A 24,694-nucleotide genomic window follows, 5' to 3' on the forward strand; every position below is an offset into this window, starting at 1 on the left:
GGAACACTGTGGGCCGGTTCCTCCATGGGTTGTTTCCTATGCAGACAGCTGTCAGCGTCATCGCTATCAGGATAAGGGCACCCCTTTCCTACTGTACACCTACTCGTTCCAGTTTGCTAGTTCAGTTCTGTACAGATCCAGGAAATTAGGTAACTTAGCTTTTTGCAAATCTTATGATTTCTAAAAGTAAATGGTTTATAAGGGAAAACAGATCTGAGAAATTGAGGATCAAAGGTTTGAGGCCACTCTTTCCAGAGGTTCACTGACTGTTGGTTCTGGATCTGTTTCCTTGGCCCAAGGCGAACACACACTGAATACATAAGGGATTGTTTTATGTTGTTATATGACAATCTTACAGTCTGTATTTCTGTAAAAATTGGAGTCTTAAAGCTTTAGAGTTTCTAGATAAGCATCACAAGCCCCATTCTATTGAAGGCTTGGTTAAAAGGAGAGCGTTTTCTCTCAGTGCCTGATCCTTCCAAATAGAAAATGCCTCCTGGAGGTTTCACATATTAGTTTCTCACCACCCATGTGGGATGCAACCAGTAGGTCTGTGCATCCTTACCAGTCAGCCATTTAGCAAGCTCAGTGAGCAGCCTGCCTCCTTGCTGTATCTGTAACATGTTCAGTTCAGATCTAGTCCCACCATCTAAGAGTTGATCTAATTCAGAGACAAGTTGACTGAGGCGGGGACAAATGCTCCAGGAGTAACCTGGAGTTTTAGAATCCAGGATCCTGGTCCTAGGTACCTGGCTCTCCCATGGCTCCTATTTAAGTATCTGAAGCCACATTGTACTAAGATATCAGAAGCCAGGGCCAGACTAAGAGCTTCTCTGCCAATCAGTATTCTTGGTTTCAAGCAAGTCACCTGGCCATAAGGACCCCCAGTGTCCCAAGTGGCTTTCCTGAGGGAGAATTCCACTATTAGTTCAGCCCCAAAGAAAGAACCAACCCCATTTTCAGCCAATAGCTATGGAATAGCTAGTCATCGGTAGCTGTGGAAGACAAGCTGGTGGTCCCAATGAGTAGTGAGTGAATGGATGAATGAATTGATCATTTAATCAATTCACCCACTGAAAGGAAATCACGCAAGCTTGCTCTATTACATAACGACAGCCAAGGGAACCTGCTATGCATTTCCCTGGTGCTTTTAGACCAGGAATGACTGACTGTGGGTTGGAAAAGGTAGGAAGACACTCCCCCTGCCAAAGTTATCCTCCAACATAAACAGTTTCAGTCATTTGGATTCTCCACAGTGAGATTCTTCTCCATCTGCCTGACCTCGGAGACCTAGCTTACCTCAAATTACAGAGTAGCTTGCAGAAGAAGGTTGCATGGGCACAGGCCTTGATCATCAGCCCCCGAGAACGGCCCTGCAAATACAGCCAGCAGTGGTCTTCCTCTTGAACCCCATACTCAAACTGCAGGGACTCAAGGTCCTTTAGCAAGTCCATTTCCAAGCCACCATCTCCTGCAGCGACAGATACCAATCAATTTGGTTCCCTGTCCTGGAAGAAGAGGGAGTCTGCGCAGCAGAGTGTGAGTGCCCAAGTCACAAGCTCTCGTGATGACGGGCTAAAGCACCTCTCCCCTTCCAGTTCTGACCTGCGGCTCTCATCCGCTTCTCCATCTGAGTTTGAGGCCTGGAGGATTCCCAAGCACTGGCTACCCATGAATCAGGGAAACCTGGATTCATGAAAAACGTGAACAAAAATCCAAAGTAATGTTCCTCTGCATAGGCTATGGGCACTTTTTTCAGCTGATGCATTTGCATTAGCAATGGGTTTCACAGGTGCTCCTGGGCCAGGACCTTCTCCCTTCCATTCCCTCCTAGATTTTAGAAATAGGGCTGAACACTCACTCAGATCACACTTCAAAGAAATTCTTCCCTTTCACTAAACTGTGTTTCCCCATAGGGTAGAAAAGACCCCAAACTAAATATCACGGTCTCCTGTCTCGGGCAGGGACATCTAGGTTTTAGAAAATGAAGCCAGAGGGCCAGCCCCAGTGGTCTAGTGGTTCAGTTTGGCTCTGCTTTGGTGGCCCAGGTTTGGTTCCTGGGGGCAGACCCACACCACTTGTCTGTCAGTGGCCATGCTGTGGTGGTGGCTCACATACAAAATAGGGGAAGATTGGCAACAGATGTTAGCTCAGGGCAAACATTCCTCAGCAAAAACAAGAAAAAGAACATGAAGCCAGAGATGTGTAAGCTCATCTACATATATCTCTTACCAACCAAACTCAGAAGATGGCTCCTCCTCAGTACTTCTGGCCCTGGAGGGTAGGAACTACATTTCCAGGGAGAATTACCCAAGAAAGTTGTCATAATGACTCCTAGCTACCAGATTACTTCAGTCTCTGAGTCTTAAAGGGGCCAGCCCCACCTAGAGGTTTTCCTGACCGCAACATGAGGACATGAACTCCTTTCATGGCTTCCGGGAGCGCTCCACCAGGGCAGTATGGGACCCTCCTCTTCCCAAGAAAAAGTCTGGATTTCTAGACTTTTTGCAGACTGGAATATCGTACAGATCTTAGCACTACTCAAGGAGTTCTTTTTCCAACCCCAACTTTTTGTGTTTAAGAAATCAATGAATAAGATGAATATGTTCTGGGGATCTAATGTACAGCAACACGACTGGAGTTAATACTCTACCGCATACCTGAAACTTGCTAAGAGAGTAGATCTTAAGTGTTCTCACCACACACACAAAAGTAACCATGCGAGGTGAGGATATGTTAATTAACTTGATTGTGATAATCAGTTCACAATGCACATCAAGTCATCACATTGGACAGGTTAAATATAAACCACTTTTATTTGTCAATTATACCTCAATAAAGTTGGAAAAACAGAAATCAAAGATATTCAAAACTAATCTATTTTATAGCAATGGCGAAATTGAGATAGAATTCAAAACTACTCATCTCTAATCCTCTTTGTAAATTAAAAAATTTTGAAGTGAAATTCACATAACACAGCCAATTAAAATGAACTATTCAGTACATTCACAACATTGTGGAACCACAACCTCTCTCTAGTTCCAAAACATTTTCATTCCCCACAAAGGAAGTCCTACACCAATTAAGCATTTACAAGAGTCCCCTCTTGTCCTTGGGAGATACGTTCCAAGACCTCCAGCGGATGCCTGAAACTGTGAATAGTGCTGAATCCTACATATACTACGTTTTTTCCTATACATACACACCTATGATAAAGTTTAATTTATAAATTAGGCACAGTAAGAGACTAACAACTAATAATAAGATAGAACCATTATAACAATACACTGTAATAAAAGTTACTGTAGATCTTAGCAACCTCAGACAACGATTTTTTTCTTCCCATATTGAGAACTTTCACCTTTTCACTGAAAGGAAGTACTTTATAGCTTCTCTTTGGCATATGCGAACTGCCAGCATCACTACTGTTGTACTTTGGGGTCATTATTAAGTAAAGTGCTACTTGAACACAGGCACTGTGCTACCGAGACAGTGATCTGATAACCGAGACAGCTACTAGTGACTAACAGGCGGGTAGTGTGTACAGCCTGGAGCTGGACAAAGGGATGATTCATGTCCCGGGCAGGATGCAGCAGGACGGCACAAGATTTCATCACGCCACGCAGAACGACAAGCAATTTAAAACTTACAAATTATTTCTGGAATTTTCCATTTAATATTTTGGACCTCAGTTGACCACAAGTAACTGAAACCTCAGAAAGCGAAACTGTGGATAAGGAGGGATTACTGTCCTCCCATTCCCCACCTGCCCTCAGGCCCTGGCAATCACCAATCTGCTTTTGTCTCTATGGATTTACCTTTTCTGGATATTTCATATGAAGGGAATCATACAATACGTGACTTTTGATGTCTGCCTTCTTTAATCGTTTTTAGAGGAGGGCTGTTATGTCACCCTCTCAATTTCTTTAAAAGCAGTCTCCAGCACTTGAACTGAGGCACGTGCCAAGTTCTCAAGTCTAACAAACACTTCCTTAGACTAAAATGTTGCAAGTGAAGTTTCCTGCTCTAAAGGAAAGAACGGCTCAACACTTCCCAGGTCAGCATGACAAGCACAGCACCAGTTAACTTGTACCAACATGGATCCTAGGCCCATCCTTCACTTACACATTCTCAAAACTGGGGATTCAGTGGTTATGGCTTTGTAACATGTCAAGTTGGCTAGGCTGACCTAGATTTGCCAGAATTCCCTTCCCTGTATGTTTCCAGTGAGAATGCATAAAGATTTTTGTGCAAGATCTGGAGGGTGGAAGTGAAACAGCAGCCACTTTGTAGTTATGCTTGCAAGGTCGGCAGGCACTTCAGTTAACTGCTGGTGACTCTGTTGGTTGGGGTAGCAGCTGAGCCTGCGACACCTTCCTCTGGGTCTTCCCGCAGCTTCTCACACTCCTGGCCCAGGGGTGTTGAGCTCTGTGACAAAGACCACCAGCTAGCTTCTGCAGGACACCCCTTTCATCAAGGTTGCAAGCAGTAAGAACTGACACTGACACAGGTTCCCGTCCATTCCCATGGGCTCCAGGCTGTCCCTGCTCTCCCTCACTTTATACCCTTCTTCCCTTCCCTACTGTCTGCCCTATGGATTTCCAGCTCTACTGCCAGACATGAAGACAACCTTCCAGAGACTGTTTAACCAACTGCCATACTTGAGTAAGGTCAAATCCCTGTAATGAATCCCACATACAGATGCGAGAGAGAGAGGGAACAATTGACTCCTAGCAATCTGCTTCTCTAAATGAACCCTGATAGACTAGTTAATAAAGTTACAACTGTTTCTCTGAAGATGAGCCAATAACTTTAGCACAACTTAGCAAATTAAGCTCCTGTTTCCTTATTAGCAAGAGAGATGATCAGGAAAGGAACGAAATGTGAGGTTACCTGGAATTTGCAAAGGGGATTACAAAGAGGAGGAGCAAAAGTTGGAGTCTGGTTCCTTTAAAGCAGTGTTTCTCAGCATTGGTATTCCTGACGTTTTGGGAAGGATAATTCCCCATTGTAGGGGCTGTCTCGTGCATCGCAGGATGTTTAGCAGCATCCCTTGCCTGTATCCACTAGATGCCAGTGGCACCATCCAGTTGTGCAACAAAAAGTGTCTCCAGACATTGACACACATCTCCTGGGGGCAAAATTGCCTCCAGGTGAGAACCACATTGCCCTAAAGCATGCCGTGTGCCTCCGTATGAGCATCGTCTCTTTTCCTCCCACCACTTCACCCACTCCAGTCACAGGAACATAGATAAGCTCTGAGAGAATCACGCCCTCCTATTACAGATGAAGATAACGAGTCCAGAGAGAAAGGGACTCACCCAGCGTCACACAGCTTGACAGTGGTAGAGCTGGGACAAGAGGCCAGGTCTTTAGTCTCCCAGCTCAGTGCTCCCTCTGTTAACCACACGGCCCTGCTTTCCCATAAGCAGTTACTCCAAAACCGAACATGTGTTGATAGGCTGCTGAATGCAGTGACTGAGGCAGACTTGTAGTGGTCCCAAGAGACAGGGCAATTATTTCATTATTCTGCACAGAACAACCAGGAGAGAAAGAGAAGGCACCAAGGAAGAAACAGCTTTATTAGGAGACTAGACGTGTCCAGGAAACCCAGTTCAGTCACAGAGAAGAGAGGCTAATATTGGTAGAGGGCAAGAATCTAGCATTACAGAATATTCTCTTGAAAACCAAGTGTGAAACTAAAACCTCCATCTTAATATCCTAACAGTCAAAAATGCTGCTGAGTTTAGCCCTGGTGAAACTTCTGGAAGCTCCTAGTAAAATAAGGACATTTATGCATAAAGGGAGAGCTGTCCAGCACTGCTGAATCCAAGCTCCATATAAGGTTATGGGTCTGGGGTGGGAGAAGTAGAGGAAAAGGTAAGGGGGATGTTCTCATCATTCACACAAGGCCATCTCAGTGTGCAGGTCAGAGAGGAAATCAAGCTTTTGGACAGAGGGTAGACTGGGGCGGCAGATGGACGCTGGCTGAAGAAACACAACGTCTGGGCAATCTCTGTCATAACAGGGAGGGCTCTGTGCAGTCTGGGGTGAGGGCGCCTCCAGCAGGTCCTGGCAACACCGGCAGCCCTTCTTGAGGCCCCTGGGAGAGAGCCATTTCAGTTCTGTGCTGACTTCATTCAGAGCAAACTGCCAATGTTCAGCACCAAGTCCAGGGTCACAATTAGCTGAGGGAATGGAGAAGCCACCCTATGACACCTGTACCTCTGGGTCTAGGAGACTTATTTTCTGGAGCAGTCACGTTTCTCAGACCAAGAGAGATCTTGCCCAATATGGGCTCAATCTAGAAATCACTCCCACCTTCACGTGAGCACCAGGTGGAGAGAATCCTTCTCATAAGTCAAAGCTTTAGGTCTTGGCCCTTAGATGATGGCCTTGGACAGAAGGTCAGTCTGAAGCTGTCTGTGCCCAGGCGCTGGCTTCTGTCCCAAGAGGAAGCAGGTACTTCCTGCTGACCTCGGGCCCAAACGATGTGATGCTGGAACTCTCCCACAGAAGAGCACTCTCTACTTTCACAGGTAGGAAAGGAAGAAATGAGGCAGCTTTCAGGGTAGCTAATGCCACTTAATTCTTCCATCGAATTTGCTGTGGAAAGAACAAACAATGATCAGTTTTCACTGATCCCTACAGAGAGGCAGAGGGAATGCAATAAAACAAGGCTCACAGCTAGCAATTATTCAGAGATGGATTAAACACCCATGCGGTATCTTACAAGCCTGATTTAGGGCATTTATTTTGGTTCTGCCCTCCTCAGGTCCCACTAGCTTTAGATGACCCTAGGGTAGGTCCCAAAATATCTAATGGGGAACTAAGCTCCATATTAACAAAAAGCTCAGCAATTTCATGCTATGAGAGACTAGCCAGACGTGTTCCCCAAATAGCTAAAACCTATTTCACCCAAACTGTTTTATTTCCCCCAGGTAGGTCATATCCAGCCCCAGGAAACTATACCGTCTAGATATTCTGAATCTGTAACATTTCGCTCTATACTTCCAGCAGTTAGTCCCTCCTACATGCTATGTTTAACAATTATGAGAACATTACAGTGAAGTCTCAGCCCAAGCTCCCCAGATTACCCTTATATCATCCCACATCTCAGGAGTAATTTCTCCTGCTCAAAGTAGTGCCTTTGACCTTTAGTCCCACAGGAGACCCTTACTTCCATGTGGCTCAGCTAACTGCAATCCCACCCAGGCCTTGGGAATGTCTCCTTGATGCTACTTTGTGAACTGTCTCCTGAGACTGCCGGAGGGTAAGCTGGAGCTGCTCACCGAGCTGTGGAGAATGGCATCAATCTTCTCCTCCTCTGCAGATCCTTTATCCACCTTACTCCTATATGCTAACAACTGCTGACGGTCCTTCAGGTCCCGGCAAGTCTGTACACCAAAACACACAACACAAACCCCCATTAGCCTTCTCTATGAAGGCCCTTTTCTTTTTGTCACTCCCACTTTGAGCCAAGGTTCAAGGAGAGGCCAGGAGGCTATAGTGAAATGAAAGTGGGGTCAAGCTCCCGCAGAACTTCATGCTGGAGAGACGTCTACAGAGCTTATGTGGCGTGATTCAGTCTATGAATTCTCCGAGTGCAACAAATTTATAAAAGCAAAGAAATCAGCCAGAGGGCTGGGAAAATAATACAGGCATGCTGGTCTCCAAACTACCTCTTGCCAGACCATTTTGTCCATTAAGTCAAAACTGATGGAAGCATCTCAGGATGGAGGACAGCGAATAAACCCCACTTTTTGCTGAGGGTCTAATTCAGGGTTCTTTCTTGGGGACTTACATCAATGACGACATCATGGCACTTGAACTTGGTGGCTAAGTTCAACTTTGTGTCCACATCTTCCACCAGATTGACATACTCCTGTAATATCTGTGGGAAGAGGTACTTCTGACTTATCATTCTCAGACCCATAAAACACAGAGCTCTAAAAGGTAGAAAAAGATTTCTGAAGAAGGCAGAAGAGTTCAAAATCTGACATCTCCAACTCGCATCATCAACCACAGGATTAGTTCTGCAATGGGAAATGAGGTAGATTCCATGCAGTGTTTCCATGTTCCCCCAGTGGAGAAGGGAAGAGTGCATTCCTCCTTATCCTAGAGCCTTATGCCAGCAGCAGGCACACTCTAGATCTGATCCAGTGCTGTGCCCATTTCTCCTTGATGTCCTTTCTCAGTGAGCTCTCCTTCTGTGTCATTTGAACGGTGTGTCAGTGGTCCACACGGGCTAAACACCGTAGACATCCCTCAGAGAGAGCCATCTGGGATTACTTCTACAGGGCAGAGGAGAACTTCCCTCTCTGGCCTTTTCTATCTCAAGATCCAGTACAGCCATTATGTTGCCTTTAAGATAAGACCAGAGCAGGTCAAGTCTACCATCACTGACCAGTAAGAGACTAAAAGTTAGGTCTACAAGAGGATCCTGTACCCAACTCTCTTTAGGAACCATTACCTGGACAGGGGCACTGTTCTTATGCAAAATTTCCACAACTCGATGGAAGCCAATGGGTGCTCTCTTCTTGGTGTAGCCCAGCCAGTTCTGAAAAAGGAAGGTGGGGCAGCAGTAGCTAGGCCAGACATACTCGACACACTCTGAGCTAGTCCCCCTACATTTTATGGTCAGAGCAGAATAACATGGTGGTGAGAGTGGATGGATGGGAGGTGGGGGGTAGAGAAATGAAAAGAGATGAGCTTTTCAGAAAAGTCAAGGAGGGGCCGGCTCCATGGCTGAGTGGTTAAGTTTGCGCACTCCGCTGCAGCAGCCCAGGGTTCGGATCCTGGGGGCGAACATGGCACCACTCATCAGGCTACGTTGAGGCGGCATCCCACATCCCACAACTAGAAGGACCTGCAACTAAGATATACAACTATGTACAGGGCGGATTTGGGGAGATAAAGCAGGGGAAAAAAAAAAAAAAGATTGGCAACAGTTGTTAGCCCAGGTGCCAATCTTAAAAAAAAAAAAAGAAAAAGAAAAAAGAAAAATCAAGGAACTTAAAGGGGTAGAAAGGAGTCAGAGGTATGAAATAAGTTCTTAGATCTGGAGGCAGTAACGCAGGAAAAAAGTCTGTGAAACACAGTTAAATGAAATAAGCAATTTACTTAGTAATACTTGTAGTATGAACTTATCTGGGTAGAAAAATCTTATCCTCTACATCTTTATATTTATATAAAGAGGTGTATCTGTAAATTCACGAGGAAAGTTCTGGAAAGCTACCAATCAAATTTTTAACAGCGTTTCCCTTGAGGAAGGGAGTGAGATAGAAGCAGGTGGTCAATGGAAGAGAACTTCAGTCTTTCCTCTATATATTCATAGAGTATTTCATTTTGACGCATGCATGTATTGCTCTGGTAGTTAACACAGCTAATTACATAACTAACAAAATGGAAAAACAGAAAATTCTCAAATCCATAATCGAAAAATGGATACTTAAAATGTAAATCAGTAGAGACATGATCACCAGATGTAATGCAAGATCTTTGATTAAATCCTGACAGCAAACACAAAAATGAACACAAAACAGCGCTAAAGAGCTATTTTTTTTTTTTCCTTTTTCTCCCCAAAGACCCCTGGTACATAGTTGTGTATATATATTTTTTTAGTTGTGGGTCCTTCTAGTTGTGGCATGTGGGACGCCGCCTCAGCATGGCTTGATGAGCTGTGCCATGTCCGCACCCAGGATCTGAACTGGGGAAACCCTGAGCTGCCGAAGCAGAGCGCGTGAACTTAACCACTCGGCCACGGGGCCAGCCCCTAAAGAGCTATTTTAAATATAGACTACATCTAATATTACTATATTAATGTTAAATTTCTTGAGAGTGATAGTAATATTGTGGTTACGAATGAGAAAATGCTTAAGTATTTAAGGGAGAAGTGTCATGATGTCTGCAACTTGCTTTCAAGTGGTTCAGCAAAGAAAAAGGCATATTTGCTTTCTCTTTTTCTTATACACATGGAGAAAACATAGAAAAAGAGAAACTAAATGTGGCAAAAATATTAATAAATTAGTGAAGTAGATAAAGACTATTACTGTTCATTATACTATTCTTTCAACTTTTCTTTAGGTTTGAAATTTGGGAAAATGAAAAGTAGGGGGGGAAGTGTAAAGCAGTAACTGGAACTAAGACTCCTGTGAGGCAGGGGGCAGCAAGATGGTAACTCCGTGGCGTGAGCAGCACGCAACAGTCCAGGGCTCACCTTTGTGGTGAAGAGGGCATCCACATCATGCCAGGCTCGAAGCTTGGCGCGAGCAGCCAGGGCTGTCAGCACATACTGTTTGTCTGGGATCTAGAACGCAGAGACCAGGGGAAATTAAGCGGGGGAGGTGCTCAAGACTTCTGGAGAAGAGAGGCACAAATACTCCCGGGTGTTGATTCCACCCCTTACAATCCAGAAATCGCTCAGGTCATGAAGAACGCCTTCATTCCCGGTCCCCGCACTGCTGCAGGCCACCCAGCCGAGGCGTTCTCCTTCCCCCGAACTCGGTCCCTTCTACCTTGGACCTCGAACGTCGAGGGACTTACTGTGCAGGTACAGTAAAGCAACATCCACTCCATGTAGTTACTATTACTGTTACCAAACACTGACCCATTTATATCTACCTTAAATGTCTTCTTCAGGTTGACCGGACTGCTGAATGTCCCCTAGGATGAAAGTGGAGAAGGAATTTTAGTGCTACTGACTTGCCCAATGCCACCCAATCTCCCATTTTCTAGTCCATCACCCAGACATTCTACACTTCACTCTGTAACCATTTAAACCCAGAAATTAATTGAAGAGAAAAGCTCCACTGGGTCTAACTGGATATCACCACAACCCGGCTTAACGGGAGTGGAGAGGTATGGAGTATTTCCCAATTTTATGCTAATCCTATGATCATTAGGATCATGTCCACCTATGATCATTGATCATTAAATTCAAGCTTCTTCAAAAAAATTTTTTTAAAAAGTACCTACAGATACCTAACACCTGCTGTTCTTCTCTACATGGTGCGAATCCATTTGAAATTATGGACCTTTGAACAGAGGCTGCCATGGGACCAGCAGTGGTGAGACGGAATGTGCTATGCTAGTCTGCCAGCTCACTGGAAGCCACGCAGGCCCTCACAAACCTTTTCCCCTCTTGGCTCACCCCTGCTGAGGGCCAAGGGAGATTCTAGGTAGATTTCCGAGAACTACATGCACCCATTGGTCACAGAGTACATCGAAATACTGGCTTCAAACTAAGCTCCTCTCGTGCAGTGAGGGTGTGCGGGATCTTTCTTTCACACTGTGCCTGTACCTCAGCCTCCGTGTAATGGTAGAAGCAGGAGTAGAAAAGCGTTGTCACTAATGGCATGTTGAGGATGGAAGCTTTCCGGGGGTGCTTCCGGAAGATCTCAGTCTGTCCCGCTGCTTCTAGATGTCGGTCATTTGCCTGTGGCGGAGTAAGCCAAGTGAAAAAAAAAGAACAATGTCCATGGAGTAGAGGCAGGAGAGAAACCTTTAATACTACAGCAGTTGTTCCCTACCCTAGAGGCAAAGAAGGAAAAAAGAAAGAAATTGCCTAGCATAGCCCAGGGGAGTTTAAAATTCATAAAATGATGACAAGTTAGATGGAGGAAGACCAGAGAAGTAGCAAGGAAATGAGAGTTCTGGGATGAAGAGAAAATACTTCCAACTTAAAAGCAGATGAGAAGAAAAGGGATGCCTGAGAACAATGGAGGGAAGGGAGCTATCATGCAGAGAGAGAAAATGAAAGGCTCTCAGGGACTGTAACAGGAAATGACATATACGGGCAGAGCGTAGAAGTCTTCTACATGCTGAATGGCACTGAGCACGGGCATTGAAGCAGAAAATGCAGAGATGAGGAGTCTCACCTCGATAATGATCTGACGTTCCAGGAGCGTGTAATGGTCTTGGATGTGTGCAGAATCTTCTGCTGAAAATGGCAAACTGACAGAGGGCCAGAAGGTTAGTGCCTCTTTCTCCACTCAAATAGGAAACAAACCCAACTAAACTAAATCACTACTGTAAGCATAAGAGGTTCACGGTGCATCACAAATCTGATCTCAATTCACCTTTACAGCATCCCTGAAAGGCAGAGAGAGAGAAAGCAGAAAGTACAGTACATCTTTGGCTGGGATTTTGTATTTAAGGTTTTGCCAATTCAAGAGGAATCCTGAAAGTCCATAAAATACCTATAGTCATTAGTGATTTTGCTGAGGAATTAATTAGAGTCCTCTCATTGTGGGAGTTGGAACATTTGGTGAATGAGTCACATTAGCTAGCGAGTGGGCCTAGTGAACTGTCCATCATACACATCCCAGGGAAGCACTGCGGTTCATGTCATTGCTCAATGTCAATACTTAACTCTCCTTAAGGGGCACTTACATCTGTTAGCCATTTTTTATTGCAGAGCAATAAGGTAAAATTAAATTACATGGCATGGTGGTACATTTGTAAATTGGTTAAGATCTCCACAAATGTCAAGGGTCCCATCTTCAACAGTACATCATATTGATGAAGAAGTTGAGGGACAAACAGTGTCTTGCCCAGTCATATGGTAAGTCAATGGGTAAGGCCCAGAACACAAGCCAGATTTTAAGCTCCCAGCTCACAGATCTATCCTTTAGAAAGTGCTGCCTTATTCCCCTACTTTACTCATTCCGGGAAGAATTCTGAAAATTCAATTATACTGTCCCAGATAAGTGTGAGCCACAGCCACTTGTTAGAAGAGATAAAGGGAGACAGCAATAGTTCCAGTTATTTCACTGTTCTAACTTTTCTCTTTGTTTACTAGAGGCCATATGACATAGCTCAGTTATTTGGAACATTAAAATTAAGGACTGTATTGTCAGAGACAAATTTGTAAATGTGAAGCCTAGAAATCATGTCGCATGAGGAATGACTGAAACAACTGAGAACACTGACCCTGGAGCAGTGGACCTGGCACTACTGCCACACACCCTACTTACTGGGTGACGCTAGATGGGTCTGGAAAGATCCAGGGAAGCAAGTTTCAGCTCAATATAAGGACGCACTTTCCAATAATGAAGGCTGTCCAACAATAAAATGAGCTGCTTCCAAGAGCAGAGAGCGCCCCGTCACTGGAAGAATATGTGGGGCTGGTTTTTACAGGGATTTGTATTCTGGATGAAAGCTTGCACTGAATCAGTGGTTCTTCAACTTTGAGGTTTCAAGAATTAGTAATATTGAAAAAAATATATAAAGTGTTGCCAACTTTTTATTTTAGTATAGAAGGTGATAAAAAAAAATTACAACCCATTTTACTACCAAAAAAGGAGAGAAAAAAATCCCAGATACAATGAAGTCATTCAAATTAAATAAATTTAGCTTTAGAAAAAACTCTCAGGGCCAGCCCCGTGGCCGAGTGGTTAAGTTTGCACACTCCGTTGTGGCAGCCCAGGGTTTCACCGGTTCGCATCCTGGGCGCGGACATGGCACTGCTCATCAAGCCATGCTGAGGTGGCGTCCCACATGCCACAACTAGAAGGACCCACAACTAAGAATATACAACTATGTACCGGGGGCTCTGGGGAAAAAAAGGAAAAATAAAATCTTGAAAAAAAAAAAAGAAAAAGAAAAAACTCTCTATGTTGTCTTTATTTTTCTCAATTTGTCACCAATCAATGAAAACTCTATTAGGGAGCAGCATTTGGAACCAGTGAATGAGACAATCTTTAATGATGCTGTATGATCCACTGTTAGCGTTTCCCTTCAACTATCTATCCATTCCACTTTCTTTTAGTCTCCTAATTCCTCCATGTAAGAGTACTTATACTTAAAAAGATTTCTCCCCCATACTTACCCAATGCAGGTCTTAAGAAATTCTTTTCGTTTCTCAGGGTCCTGAATGTTCAAGTGCTCTCGATAATGGGATAGCTACAAAAAACAGAGAAAGGTTTTGAGCTATTCTGTCTCCTTAGAAGGGCAAGGTAGCTCTGTAAGTAGAATTTCCATGCTTAAAAACTAACTTCTTCACTATCAGAGATTCCTTCTGGGCGTGGATTGGGTGAGGGGATGGAGGAAGGGCAAAGAGTGATGCAAAAATCACTCTTTGGTTTATCTATAACTGCAATATATAATACAGTCGCCAGTAGCTACATTTGGTTGTTTATATTTAAATTTAAATTAATTAAATTTCTTAATTAGAAACTTCTTATTTTCTAATTTCTCTTTGTTTACCAGAGGCCATATGACCTGTCAGTTGCACTGGTTCTTAGTTCACTCGTCACTTTTCATGTGCTCAATAGCTACATGTGACTAGTGGCTACCCTATCGGACAGCACAGATATAGACCATTCCCACCATCGTAGGAAGCTCTGCTGGACAGCGCTGACCTACAGTGAAGCACTACGTAGACAGAGCACCCAGCTTTACACTGAAGTTAGGCTTTAGCTTCAGTATTTAATCAAAACCAGCGTTTGCTTCAGTCTGAGACTTGGAAAGGCCGAAGAGCTAAATGCCTACTTCAACGTTATGTGTGGCATCCTTGACCTCGTACATGATCAATGGTAGCATGATCCTATAAATATCTAACAATTAACAATGCCAGTAACACGAATAGGGCATGGTACTCTGATTCACTGTTGATAACTAAATATTCACATTCAAATACTACAGCTTCCACATGTAACTCCAAAAGAAAATCTGATGGGCTTTGTATTTTGAAAGTAAAAAATGAACTGAAGTTTAAATGATGCAATAATGAATGACTGTGAAAGTTGTAATTCTACATATAATTATTGAAAACTTTCCAAGAGTTAAAAAATAAACAGATTGACAGTTAATATGAATATTAAGAGAATGAAGTGGCTTTAGGAAGGACAGTATATCCTTTTAGAGCCAAGAAATGTGTATAAAAATGTAAATAACAGAAAACAGAATAACAGAGATTACATTATATCATAATCTAATCTTTGTAAAATATTTGATATAAAATATATAGTATATAATCACTCCTAATAGTAAAGAAAGTAACCTTTAAGAGCTATAATTTTTTGGCATTAAGTCTTTCAAGAAAAAGTCCTACTTGGGAAATCTTCATATTCTATGAGGATAAACTAAAGCAGACTATGAGCTTTGCCACTTCCAAAGTTTACGAGGTTGGAAAACTCCAAATTTATATACAACGTGCAAGATAAATCATCTTCAATTCAAACATAATAGAGAATATAAAGAAAATAAGAAAGTTTCAGATAAAAATGAGTTACCCAAAACACATTTGTTTTCACTAATCGAACTTAAAAAAAAACTTTGTAAGAATGCTGTATGAAGAAAATTCCTCATAGATTCAAACCTATGGAGATTAAAAATGTAAACAAAAAGTTTTTCAAAATGATTACTACAGATTGCCAATCATTTTCAGTTGATTAAGATAAAGGAGTTTTGAGATTTGACCATGCCTCAAGTATTAGGAAGTACAAGTTCCTTTTACAAAATGTTACTGAAAAACATTCTCCTGAATTATCCTCTGCTGGGCAAAGAAGGTCACAATATTATTAAATGTGCCAGCTGAGCGTGAGCATTGCTATCACCACAAATGTGCAGGCAGCAATCATGCCATTGATGGCACTGAGAAATTCTTATGCCTGCACTATAACGTCAAACTTTTAAAAATGGATCACTAAAGTTTCAATAATACAATTAAATTTTTGGTAAAATTTCAGATTTATTCTCGTATTCCAAGAGTTCATTCCATGATGGTAAAAATCTGCCAAAAGTCCATTTTAATACCCGATCAGTGAGCTCTCAGCCAAAATGTGTATTGGGTGCACCACCACCTGGACCTATCTTCCTTCTTGACCTATATCTGGTTTCTTATCCCTCTTAGCCTTCAAAATTTTCTTTAGCATTAGAAGCCAAAACCCAAAAGCTCCCATAAACCAGGAATTGAAAACAACTAGAAACTAAAAAATAAATTACAAATTATCAGGCCAGTTTTCATTCATTTATTCAAAAAAAATATTTATTCATGGGCCCAATCAAAAGAGCAGACAGAAAGAAACAAAACAGTACATCCTTTGGATTCAGTTTTCAGGCTTCCCAGATGCCCCTCTCTTCTGGACACAATCAATACCAAAGGAAAGGAGATAGCTCAGTCCTACCGGGGTCAGGGAGCCTGGGTTTTGGCTTAGATTTCAGTTAAATAGGTCCCCAAGTGAAACAAAGGCCACACTTACCGCAAGCTCTTCTGTTCTATCTAGGAACCTGGGAGGAAGCAGAAGGCAGCAGGGCATTTTTATCTATTGACGTGTGGCAGCAGAACCTCACAAAAGAGGATGACTGCTCTAGGAGGACACAAGTCAAACTCATTTGCCTCCATACACAAAATAAGCCCTTCTCTTCTTAAACTTTCTACCACCAGCAGCCCTTTGAAAACACACGGTGGATCAGATGTCATTGCTCCCCTCATCTCTCTAGCTGAGCGAAAAGCAAGGACAAGAAGGCCTTGCAGGGCACTAATAACTTTGTCATGTTAACACGTCTGGCAGAAAGGCTCAGAGCCTCCACAAAACCTTAGGCCACAGTAATCTTATGGTTTTTTCCCTTTTTTGGAAAGATTAAAGCACTCTTCTCTGGCAGTACAATCTTGGAAACAGATTTTCTCTCTTGTTCTCTCTTGTTTTCACATACAGTATACAACGTGTTCTGTCTACCCCAAAAGGCAGTAAGGCCTTGGAGCACAAGGATTTTTGTCTTCTGATTCCTTCTTACTTTGAATGGACCACTATAATTAACAACACTGCTTTGGCAATAGAGGTGATGCTTAATAAAGTCTTGTTCACTGGGAAGGAAGGAAGAAAGGGAGGGAGGGAGCGAATAGCCTGCCTTGATGAACGTCTTCTGCAAATTCCTGGCCAACCATCTGTAATCTTGACCCTGACCAGGTGACCTGCTTTCCCCACCTGAGTCTTCAGGGCAGCTCATCACTGTACTGGAGTCACTGGAGTTACCGTGTGCCACATGTCAGCCTAAAGAGAGGTTCCAACCTCTTCCCTGACATTGAAGAAAGGACATAATACACATCCATTTTACTCTAAGGGTAGGAAATGGTCCCCACTGATCGGAATGAGATAGGGAAGGAAGTCACAAGAGAAGACACCGCCCCTCCCCACTCCCGCAGCCCCCAGCAGACATGCTCTTACTTCTCCACCTATCCGAATCCAACCTAGTCTCCTGGCCCCAAATCAATTCCTAACTGCTTCCATGAGGCTTTCCTGGGGTATCCTGACTGAAAATTATCATTTCTTCTTCTGCTCTTCCACTGTACTTCTCACTGCCATCACTGGGCACCAAGTGATATAAAAAATACCTTCATTCTAGGTCTTTTATACAAAAATACTTAATAAATATTAATACTATGGAACAGGCATTATGCCAAGTGCTTTTCACAACATTAACTCTTTTAATCTTCATAATGGCCCTGTGGGGCAGGTATCATCATCTCTATTTTACAGATGTGAAAACTGATGCTTGGAGAGGTTGGGTAACTTGCTCACTCTTTGAACCAAGGGGAGCCAGTATTCAATGCAGGTGTGTTTGACTCCAGAGCCTGATTCTTTTTTTTTTTTGAGGAAGATTAGCCCTGAGCTAAAATCCGTGCCCATCTTCCTCTACTTTATATGTGGGATGCCTACGAGACCATGGCCTGCCAAGCAGAGCCCGATCCTTAACCACCAGCTACACTGTAACCTTATCACAACCTATGGTGTATTATTAGTTGTTCTATCACATTTCAGTATCTTGTCTAAAAACCATTTCCAGAAAAAAAGGACAGGGTCTTCTCTTTCTCTGTATCCCTTGGAGGGCTTTGAACAAAGTACTTGATAAACTTTATGGGCCAGATGATCAGTTCTTACCTAAAGAGGTCTAAAAGCAGCTTTTGATCCCCTATTTCCTTAAGGAAGTGAATGAGATGTCGCAGGGCAACCTGTCGCACCTCCAGCTCTCGGAAGAGGATCTCTGGCAGGAAGAAGTTAGGTGGGGAAAGATTAAAGCCTATGACTCAAGTGAAAATTGGTCTCCCTCCTCACACATTCCAAACGTTAACTCCTCAAAGTTGATCAGAGGCTAGGAATGGTTTTTTTATGGTAGCCATCCCTAAGACTCATTCCACCATCAACCTACTCCATGGCTCAGGGCAACTCTTAGCCATTGAGTCAGCTTTTCAGTTCTCATCAACCCAAACAGCAGGCACTTAGCATCACCTGACTTCCTCAAACCAACACAGCCATCTGTCTGTCCAGTAAATAAGGCGGGGTTTGCAGTTAATGTAGTTATCACACCAAAGGATGACGACTGCCCTCAGACACGTGATGTACTCTGAAGTCTCAGGCCACCCCAGCCGTCTCTGAAGCACACTTGACACTGGCGAATTCTAGTATGAAAGCCACGTGCCATTCTCCCCTCAAATGCAGGACTGAAGATTGCAGACTGAAGAATTCCTTTAAACCATGCTCACCTTTGCTCAGCGTCCTCTTCAAGAAGATCAGAACCTACAGGAAAAGAAAACAAAGAACGAATTACCCTGTGCAACCTTTCAAACACAAAGCCCTGCCCTGAGCACCTGGTGTCTAAGACTGAGGTCAGCAACTCAGGAGAATCTTTGCAGGTCCAGATAACAGATTTCTCTATGCGATGGAAAGACAGGTGATAGATATCTGGGACTGAGCTGTGTCTTGGGAGTCCACATGCCCGTGTCCACACTGGCGAGAGACACCTCCCTCTGAGAGAGACTGCTCTCACATCTCTCCTCCCTCAGGTTAGTTTTTAGAACACAGAGCAGCCAACCTACTGCTTCTTGATCATAATCAAGAGTCCAAGACACAATGTACGTCCTGCCAACTGAGTCTTAGAATGCATATTACCGAGACTCCTACACTTCAAAAGGGAATCCAGGATCTTTACCTGACATTTAACCTAAAATGTTAGAGTCTATTCTGATTGGAGTTTCAGAAACTAATGAAAAGAACAACAAACGAAACCCACAACTCACTGCAGTAATGACGTTTCCATCGTGCATGCTTACTGCCTCTTCTAGGAGTTGTAGCTTGTCCTGTAAGGAGCGGAATCTTTCTAGCGAGCAGACCTGGCGGGATAAGAACAGAATTAGTGTGCAAGGAAGGCCATTTCCTATATTCCTTTGTCAGTGAATACTGAAGAATGGGCAAGAATAAAAGGAAATGACCCCAGGGAGAGTCTATTTTTACACTAGGTCCCTAGCACTCTGTGAGAGCAGACTCCCACCACACCCTCTTTGGTTCGGCCTGTGCCTGAGAAGACGCCAATGTCATGATGAAGTCTTACCCAAGTCAGTGGGTAGAGGATTACTTGTTCTCTTTTTAATGAGGTATAATTTACATACAGTAAAATCGACCCTATTTAAGTATACAGTTCAGTGAGTTTTGAAATTATATAATTTCATGTAACTACTACCACAATCAAGATACAGAACATTTCCATCGCCCCAGACTTCCCTGTCTACTTTAACGTCAATACCCTCCTTCCATCCACAGGCCCTGGCAACCACTCATCTGTTTCCAGTCACTAAAGTTTCCCCTTTTCTAGAATTTCATAAAAATAGAATCATACAACATCTGCCTGCTTTTTTTGTATCTGGCTTCTTTCACTCAACATTATGTTTCTGAGATGAACCTATGTGTTGTGGTGAGTATTAGTAGTTTGTGCCTATTTACTGGTAAGTAGTTTTCCATTGTATGGACATACCACAATTTCTTTATCCATTTACCTGCTGATGTGTATTTGGGTTGTTTCCACTTTTGGAGCTTTTATGAGTAAAGCTGCTATGAACATTTATGTACAAATCTTTGTATAAACATATGTTTTCATTTATCTTAGATTGTAAATGTCTACGAGTGAAATTAAGGGTATATTTAACTTGTAAGAAACTGCCAGACTATTTTCCAAAGTACTTTTAGCATTTTACCCTCCTGCTCGCAGTTACTGGAGTTCCAGTTCCGCACACGCTCCCAACGCTTGGTATGATCAATATTTCCAAATTTAGCCCTTCTAGTGGCTGTTTACTGGTACCTCACAGTTTTAATTCACCCTTTTTTGATAATAATAATGGTGAGCATCTTTCCAAGTGCTTATTGGCCATTCATGTATCTTTTTTGTGATTTAACTGATCATATCTTCTGCCAATTTTTTATTGGATTGTCTATCTTCTTATTACTGAAGATAATTTATTATTTACATATTCTAGATAAAAATCCTTTATAATACATCTATTTTGCAAATATTTTCTCTCAGCTATGGTGGTGGACTTTTCATTTTAACAGTGCTTTCAAAGAACAAAAGTTTTTAATTTTGATGAAGTCCATTTTATCAATTTTTTCTTTTTTGTGTCATGTTTTTTGTGTCCCAGGTAATAAATCTTTGCCTAATCCAAGGTCACAAGGATTTTCACCTATATTTTCTTCCAGGAAATTTATAGTTTTAGCACTTACATTGAGGTCTATGATCCATTAATTATCATGATGTCAATTCTCCCCAAACTGATCTACAGATTCAAGCAATCCCAATCAAAACCCCAGCAGCTCTTCTGCAGACGATGACAAGCTGTTACTAAAATTTACATGGAAATACAAAGGATCCAGAATAGCCAAAACAATTTTGGAAGAGAAGAGCAAAGTGGAAAGACTCATATTACCTAATTTAAGATTTACTACAAAGCTACATTTAATTAAGGCTGTGGTAATGGCGTAAGGATAGACAAACAAATGAACTAGAATCAAGAGTCCAGAAATAGACCTACACATATATGGTCAATTGATTTTTGACAAAGGCACCAAGGTAATTCAAGGAGAAAGGACAGTCTTTTCAACAAATAGTGCTGGAACAAATGGAGAATTACATGGGAAGAAAATGAGCCTCAATCCTGACCTCATACCATAAACAAAAGTTAACTCACAATGGATCACAGAACGTGAAAGATCGTTCTCATTCTGAAAGGTACTTTTCCGTCTCATCCATCACTCTTTCCCTACTACCTGATCAAAGCAACGCTAAACCCTGGAGAATCACAAATTCTGCAGCTCACTTTCCATCTTAGCGGATTTATTTTCCTCCTGAAAGCCACTTCATTTAATAAATAGAACTGGAGAGAGAGTCCGAGAAATCCCCCCTGTGGAACAAGCTGGCCAGTTTCCAAAAAAATTCCCTAAGAATTCTCTCTCCAGTGGCCTTACCTTGCCCTTCCGGAGGCGTCGCACTGTGTCACTGGGGCTCCAGTCATTGCTGTAATCCTGGAATATTAGCAACACGTGAATTATCAGTGTGCCAGCTCCTCACCTCAAATTCACGGTCTTAGTCCCTAAAGAGGAGACATTTTGTGGGAGGGAATGGATGAAAAAAATGAAGAACTGGGATGGTCTTGTTCTGAGTTTCTGAAAGAACTACAACAGCGACAATATAAGCAGGAGGTGGATCAAAGAGGGAATGAGCCGCCTGACAAAAACAGTCATCCTGTGCCTACTGGTTTAAGACTTCAATCCCAAGATGCAATTAGTCATATTTAGGACTCTGTTAATGGCTTTGTCAAAAGAAGAAAAGAGGGAGAAATGTTCCTTTTCTGGACATTACGATATAGTTTCTTCCTCATGAATCAATTTGTTTTTTTATGTGCTTCATGGAAATATGAGCTCCACCAAGTTTTCAGACCACAGGGATGATCAAAAACTTCCAGGGGCCAGCCTGGTGGCATAGTGGTTAAGTTTGCAAGCTCTGATTGGGCAGCCCAGGGTTGGCCGGTTTGGATCCAGGACACGGACCTACACACTGCTTATCAAGCCATGCTGTGGCAGACGTCCCACATATAAAATAGAGGAAGATGGGCATGGCTGTTAGCTCAGGGCCAATCTTCCTCAGCAAAAAGAGGAGGATTGGTGGCGGATGTTAGCTCAGGGCTAATTTTCCTCAAAAAAAAAAAAACTTAAAAGACAGCATAATAGGCAAGAGGGCTAGGACTGAATCAGAAAATAGAGATTTTTGAATCCAGGTTCTACCATTTACTAGCTGTGAGACCACAGGTAAGCCCTAATGTTTAGAAATCCAGTTTTCTCATCTATAAAAGGGGTTAAAATAATACCTACTCAAAAAGTTGGGAAGATCAAACAAGATTGCATACATCAAAGCATCCTACAGTGTGTAAAGTGTGACACCGCTGTAAGACGTAACTCACCCTATACTCCCCCTTGGGTCTCCCCAGCTCTGGAGCATAGCTTTTGGCAGGTGTGTCCGACAAAGCTGAAAAAGAACAGGCAGCTGGTTCAGAAGGACATCATCTTCTTGTCATTCCTTTCTTCTACCACTTCCTTCTCACATATTTTTTGACTTATGGGCTCCCAAGGTACCTTTATGGCCCAGAGGAGATCTCGGTTCCTCTCCAAACACAGCATCCCTAGGAGTCCCTCCTTGCCCCTGTAGCCAGAATGATCCTCCTTACTCAGTATCAGAAAATTTCTCTAATACTGATGGTAGATTCAGAAGAAACTTCATCTAATCATCATAATTACCACCCTTTCCCATGACTCCCCAGACCATATCCCAAATCAGGAACAGCTCCCACAGCAATCAGGAGAAGGGAGTCGATGCCTACCATCAGAAAGAGACTGGAAGCTTCCAGGTCTAGTTCTCCCTAAAGGTAGAGAACACATGAGGGAAGAGGTGAACAGATCAAGTCAGAGCCATTCAGACTTGGTTAACCACGTAGTATATACAGAACCTTATTCTGAAATGTGGGAACCGAAGGCTTAAAAACGCTTTTATTTAACTTTAGAAATTTGAGGTGCCATGGAAAAAAAAAGGCAGGGAGGAAATTTGTTTTAATTGTGGTAAAATATAAATAACATAAAATTTACCATTTTAACCATTTTTAAGTCTACAGTTTGGTGGCACTGAGTATATCCACAATGTACAACCATCACCATTATCCATCTCCAGAACTTTATCATCCCAAACTGAGACTCCGCGCCCGTTAGATAATAACTCCCCATTCCCCCTTATCCCAGCCCCTGGTAACCACTATTCTACTTGTCTCTCTGAATCTGACTGTTCCAGGTATTCCATAGAAATGGAATCATACGATATTTGTCTTTTTGGATCTGGCTTATTTCACTTAGCATAAAGTCCTCAAGGTTCATCCATCTTGTAGCATCTATCAGAATTTTGTTTCCTTTTGGCTGAATAAAATTCCACTGCATGTATATTTTGCTTATCCATTCATAAGTCAATGGACATTTGCGTTGTTTCCACTTTTTGGCTATTCTGAATAATGCTGCTAGGGGCATTGGTATATAAGTATCTGTTCAAGCCCCTGTTTTCAATTCTCTTTGGTATGTACCCAGATTGGAGTACTGGATCTATGGTGATTCGACATTTAATTTTTTGAAGAACTGCCATACCGTCTTCCACAGCGGCTGCACCATTTTACATTCCCACCAGCAATGCACGGGGGTGGGCAGGAATTTCGCCCTAGGCAAATTTCTTCAGTACCTGTCACAGGGTTAACGTCAGTTTTGTTCATCGTGTTCGAGAAAACCTACTGCAAGCCCTCTGAATTCCTCTCATTTCTCCCACTCCTAATCCCCGCTGCCAGCTCCAAAGACAATTCTTTATCCCTCAATAATCTTTTTCTTCCAGAGTAAACAAAAATTATAGTCTGAGTGTTTTTCTGAAAAAAGAAAAGGAGGACTCCCTGTCCCTTTAACTATCACTCTTTACCTCTGAAAAAGCTGCTCAGGGAGTAGGTAGAAGTAGGTTTGGGTAGTGGTGCATAGGAGGAGAAGCTGTTTCGGCTCTTTAGCTGTTCGCGGCCTTCATGGTTTGACACACTGGTACCAGCGGTCTCTTTGATGGACCATGAGATACCTGTGAGACAGTAAGAACCACATCAGTCTTCTCAGCCAAAATAGACCCTGGATAACAGGCATTCTAACAAATTCAAACGCTTTTCACCAGAGGCCCTGGTCCCTTGGCCGACAGGGACTCCAAAAATCCGGGCAGGGAAGAAAGGATAGAATCAAATAGACGAATTAACAGAAAAAGGGGCAAAGGAAAGGAATAAATGAATCACAGAAGAGGAAATTCAAGTGGCTATTAAACACATGAAAAGATGCTCAAGCTCACTCTTAATAAGAGAATTACAAAGTAAAAGTACACTGAGATACCACTGGCCCCCTAGCAGATTGACAAAGATCCAAAGTTTGATAATAGCCTGTGTTGGCAAAGTGGTGGGGGAAGAGGAGCCCTCCAACATTGTGAAGCCAGCACAAATCAGTGAACCTCTGCGGAGGGCACTTAGGCAACATCTGTCCAATACGGATGCAAATCCCCTCTGCCAGAAATCCCACTCCAAGAACTGACCTTTCATATACTCACATATGGGCAGAATATAAGATTATAGATAGCAATATAAACAACAAAAGGCTGGAAACAATCTAAACTTCATCAACAGCGGACTGGGTAAATAAATTATGGTAAGTCCATACAATGTAAGACTATGCTGCTGTTTAAAAAAAGGAGAGACAATGAGAAAGCTATTTATACAGTGATTTGGAAACAGCTCTAAGCTGTATTAGCAAGTGAAAAGAGCAGGGTATAAAGTAGAGGGCCACTTCTGTGAAAAGGGGGTAGGAATATATATTCT

General features: G+C 42.7%; 2 protein-coding genes across 6 annotated transcripts in view; both read right to left on the bottom strand.

The window, feature by feature from the left end:
• Positions 1 to 6,457, bottom strand: part of NOXRED1 (NADP dependent oxidoreductase domain containing 1) — a 21,678-nt gene extending 15,221 nt beyond the window's left edge. For 2 of the 3 annotated variants that reach the window (XR_006886287.1, XM_046647114.1), the window contains exons 1-2: positions 6,322 to 6,457; positions 1,300 to 1,471 (exon numbers count right to left, since the gene is read on the bottom strand). Coding sequence is in view for 2 of the 3 variants with exons in the window: in XM_046647114.1 (XP_046503070.1) it covers positions 1,300 to 1,471; positions 6,322 to 6,358 (209 nt within the window). In the remaining variant the exon portion in view is untranslated. Of the gene's footprint in view, positions 1 to 1,299; positions 1,472 to 5,321; positions 5,530 to 6,321 lie in introns of all 3 variants that reach the window. The other variant, XM_046647115.1, reaches the window with a different exon arrangement.
• Positions 5,563 to 24,694, bottom strand: part of VIPAS39 (VPS33B interacting protein, apical-basolateral polarity regulator, spe-39 homolog) — a 24,666-nt gene continuing 5,534 nt past the window's right edge. For all 3 annotated transcript variants that reach the window (XM_046647111.1, XM_046647113.1, XM_046647112.1), the window contains exons 4-20: positions 23,770 to 23,916; positions 22,646 to 22,684; positions 22,229 to 22,293; positions 21,237 to 21,293; positions 19,022 to 19,114; positions 18,488 to 18,521; positions 17,886 to 17,988; positions 16,206 to 16,233; positions 13,832 to 13,905; positions 11,880 to 11,955; positions 11,303 to 11,437; positions 10,624 to 10,665; positions 10,220 to 10,309; positions 8,474 to 8,560; positions 7,805 to 7,894; positions 7,293 to 7,397; positions 5,563 to 6,606 (exon numbers count right to left, since the gene is read on the bottom strand). In XM_046647111.1, the coding sequence (XP_046503067.1) occupies positions 6,586 to 6,606; positions 7,293 to 7,397; positions 7,805 to 7,894; positions 8,474 to 8,560; positions 10,220 to 10,309; positions 10,624 to 10,665; positions 11,303 to 11,437; positions 11,880 to 11,955; positions 13,832 to 13,905; positions 16,206 to 16,233; positions 17,886 to 17,988; positions 18,488 to 18,521; positions 19,022 to 19,114; positions 21,237 to 21,293; positions 22,229 to 22,293; positions 22,646 to 22,684; positions 23,770 to 23,916 (1,286 nt within the window). In that variant the 3' untranslated portion in view covers positions 5,563 to 6,585. The remainder of the gene's footprint in view (positions 6,607 to 7,292; positions 7,398 to 7,804; positions 7,895 to 8,473; positions 8,561 to 10,219; positions 10,310 to 10,623; positions 10,666 to 11,302; positions 11,438 to 11,879; positions 11,956 to 13,831; positions 13,906 to 16,205; positions 16,234 to 17,885; positions 17,989 to 18,487; positions 18,522 to 19,021; positions 19,115 to 21,236; positions 21,294 to 22,228; positions 22,294 to 22,645; positions 22,685 to 23,769; positions 23,917 to 24,694) is intronic.

This window comes from Equus quagga, chromosome 20 (genome assembly GCF_021613505.1).
Source record: "Equus quagga isolate Etosha38 chromosome 20, UCLA_HA_Equagga_1.0, whole genome shotgun sequence".
Classification (NCBI taxonomy): Eukaryota; Metazoa; Chordata; class Mammalia; order Perissodactyla; family Equidae; genus Equus; species Equus quagga.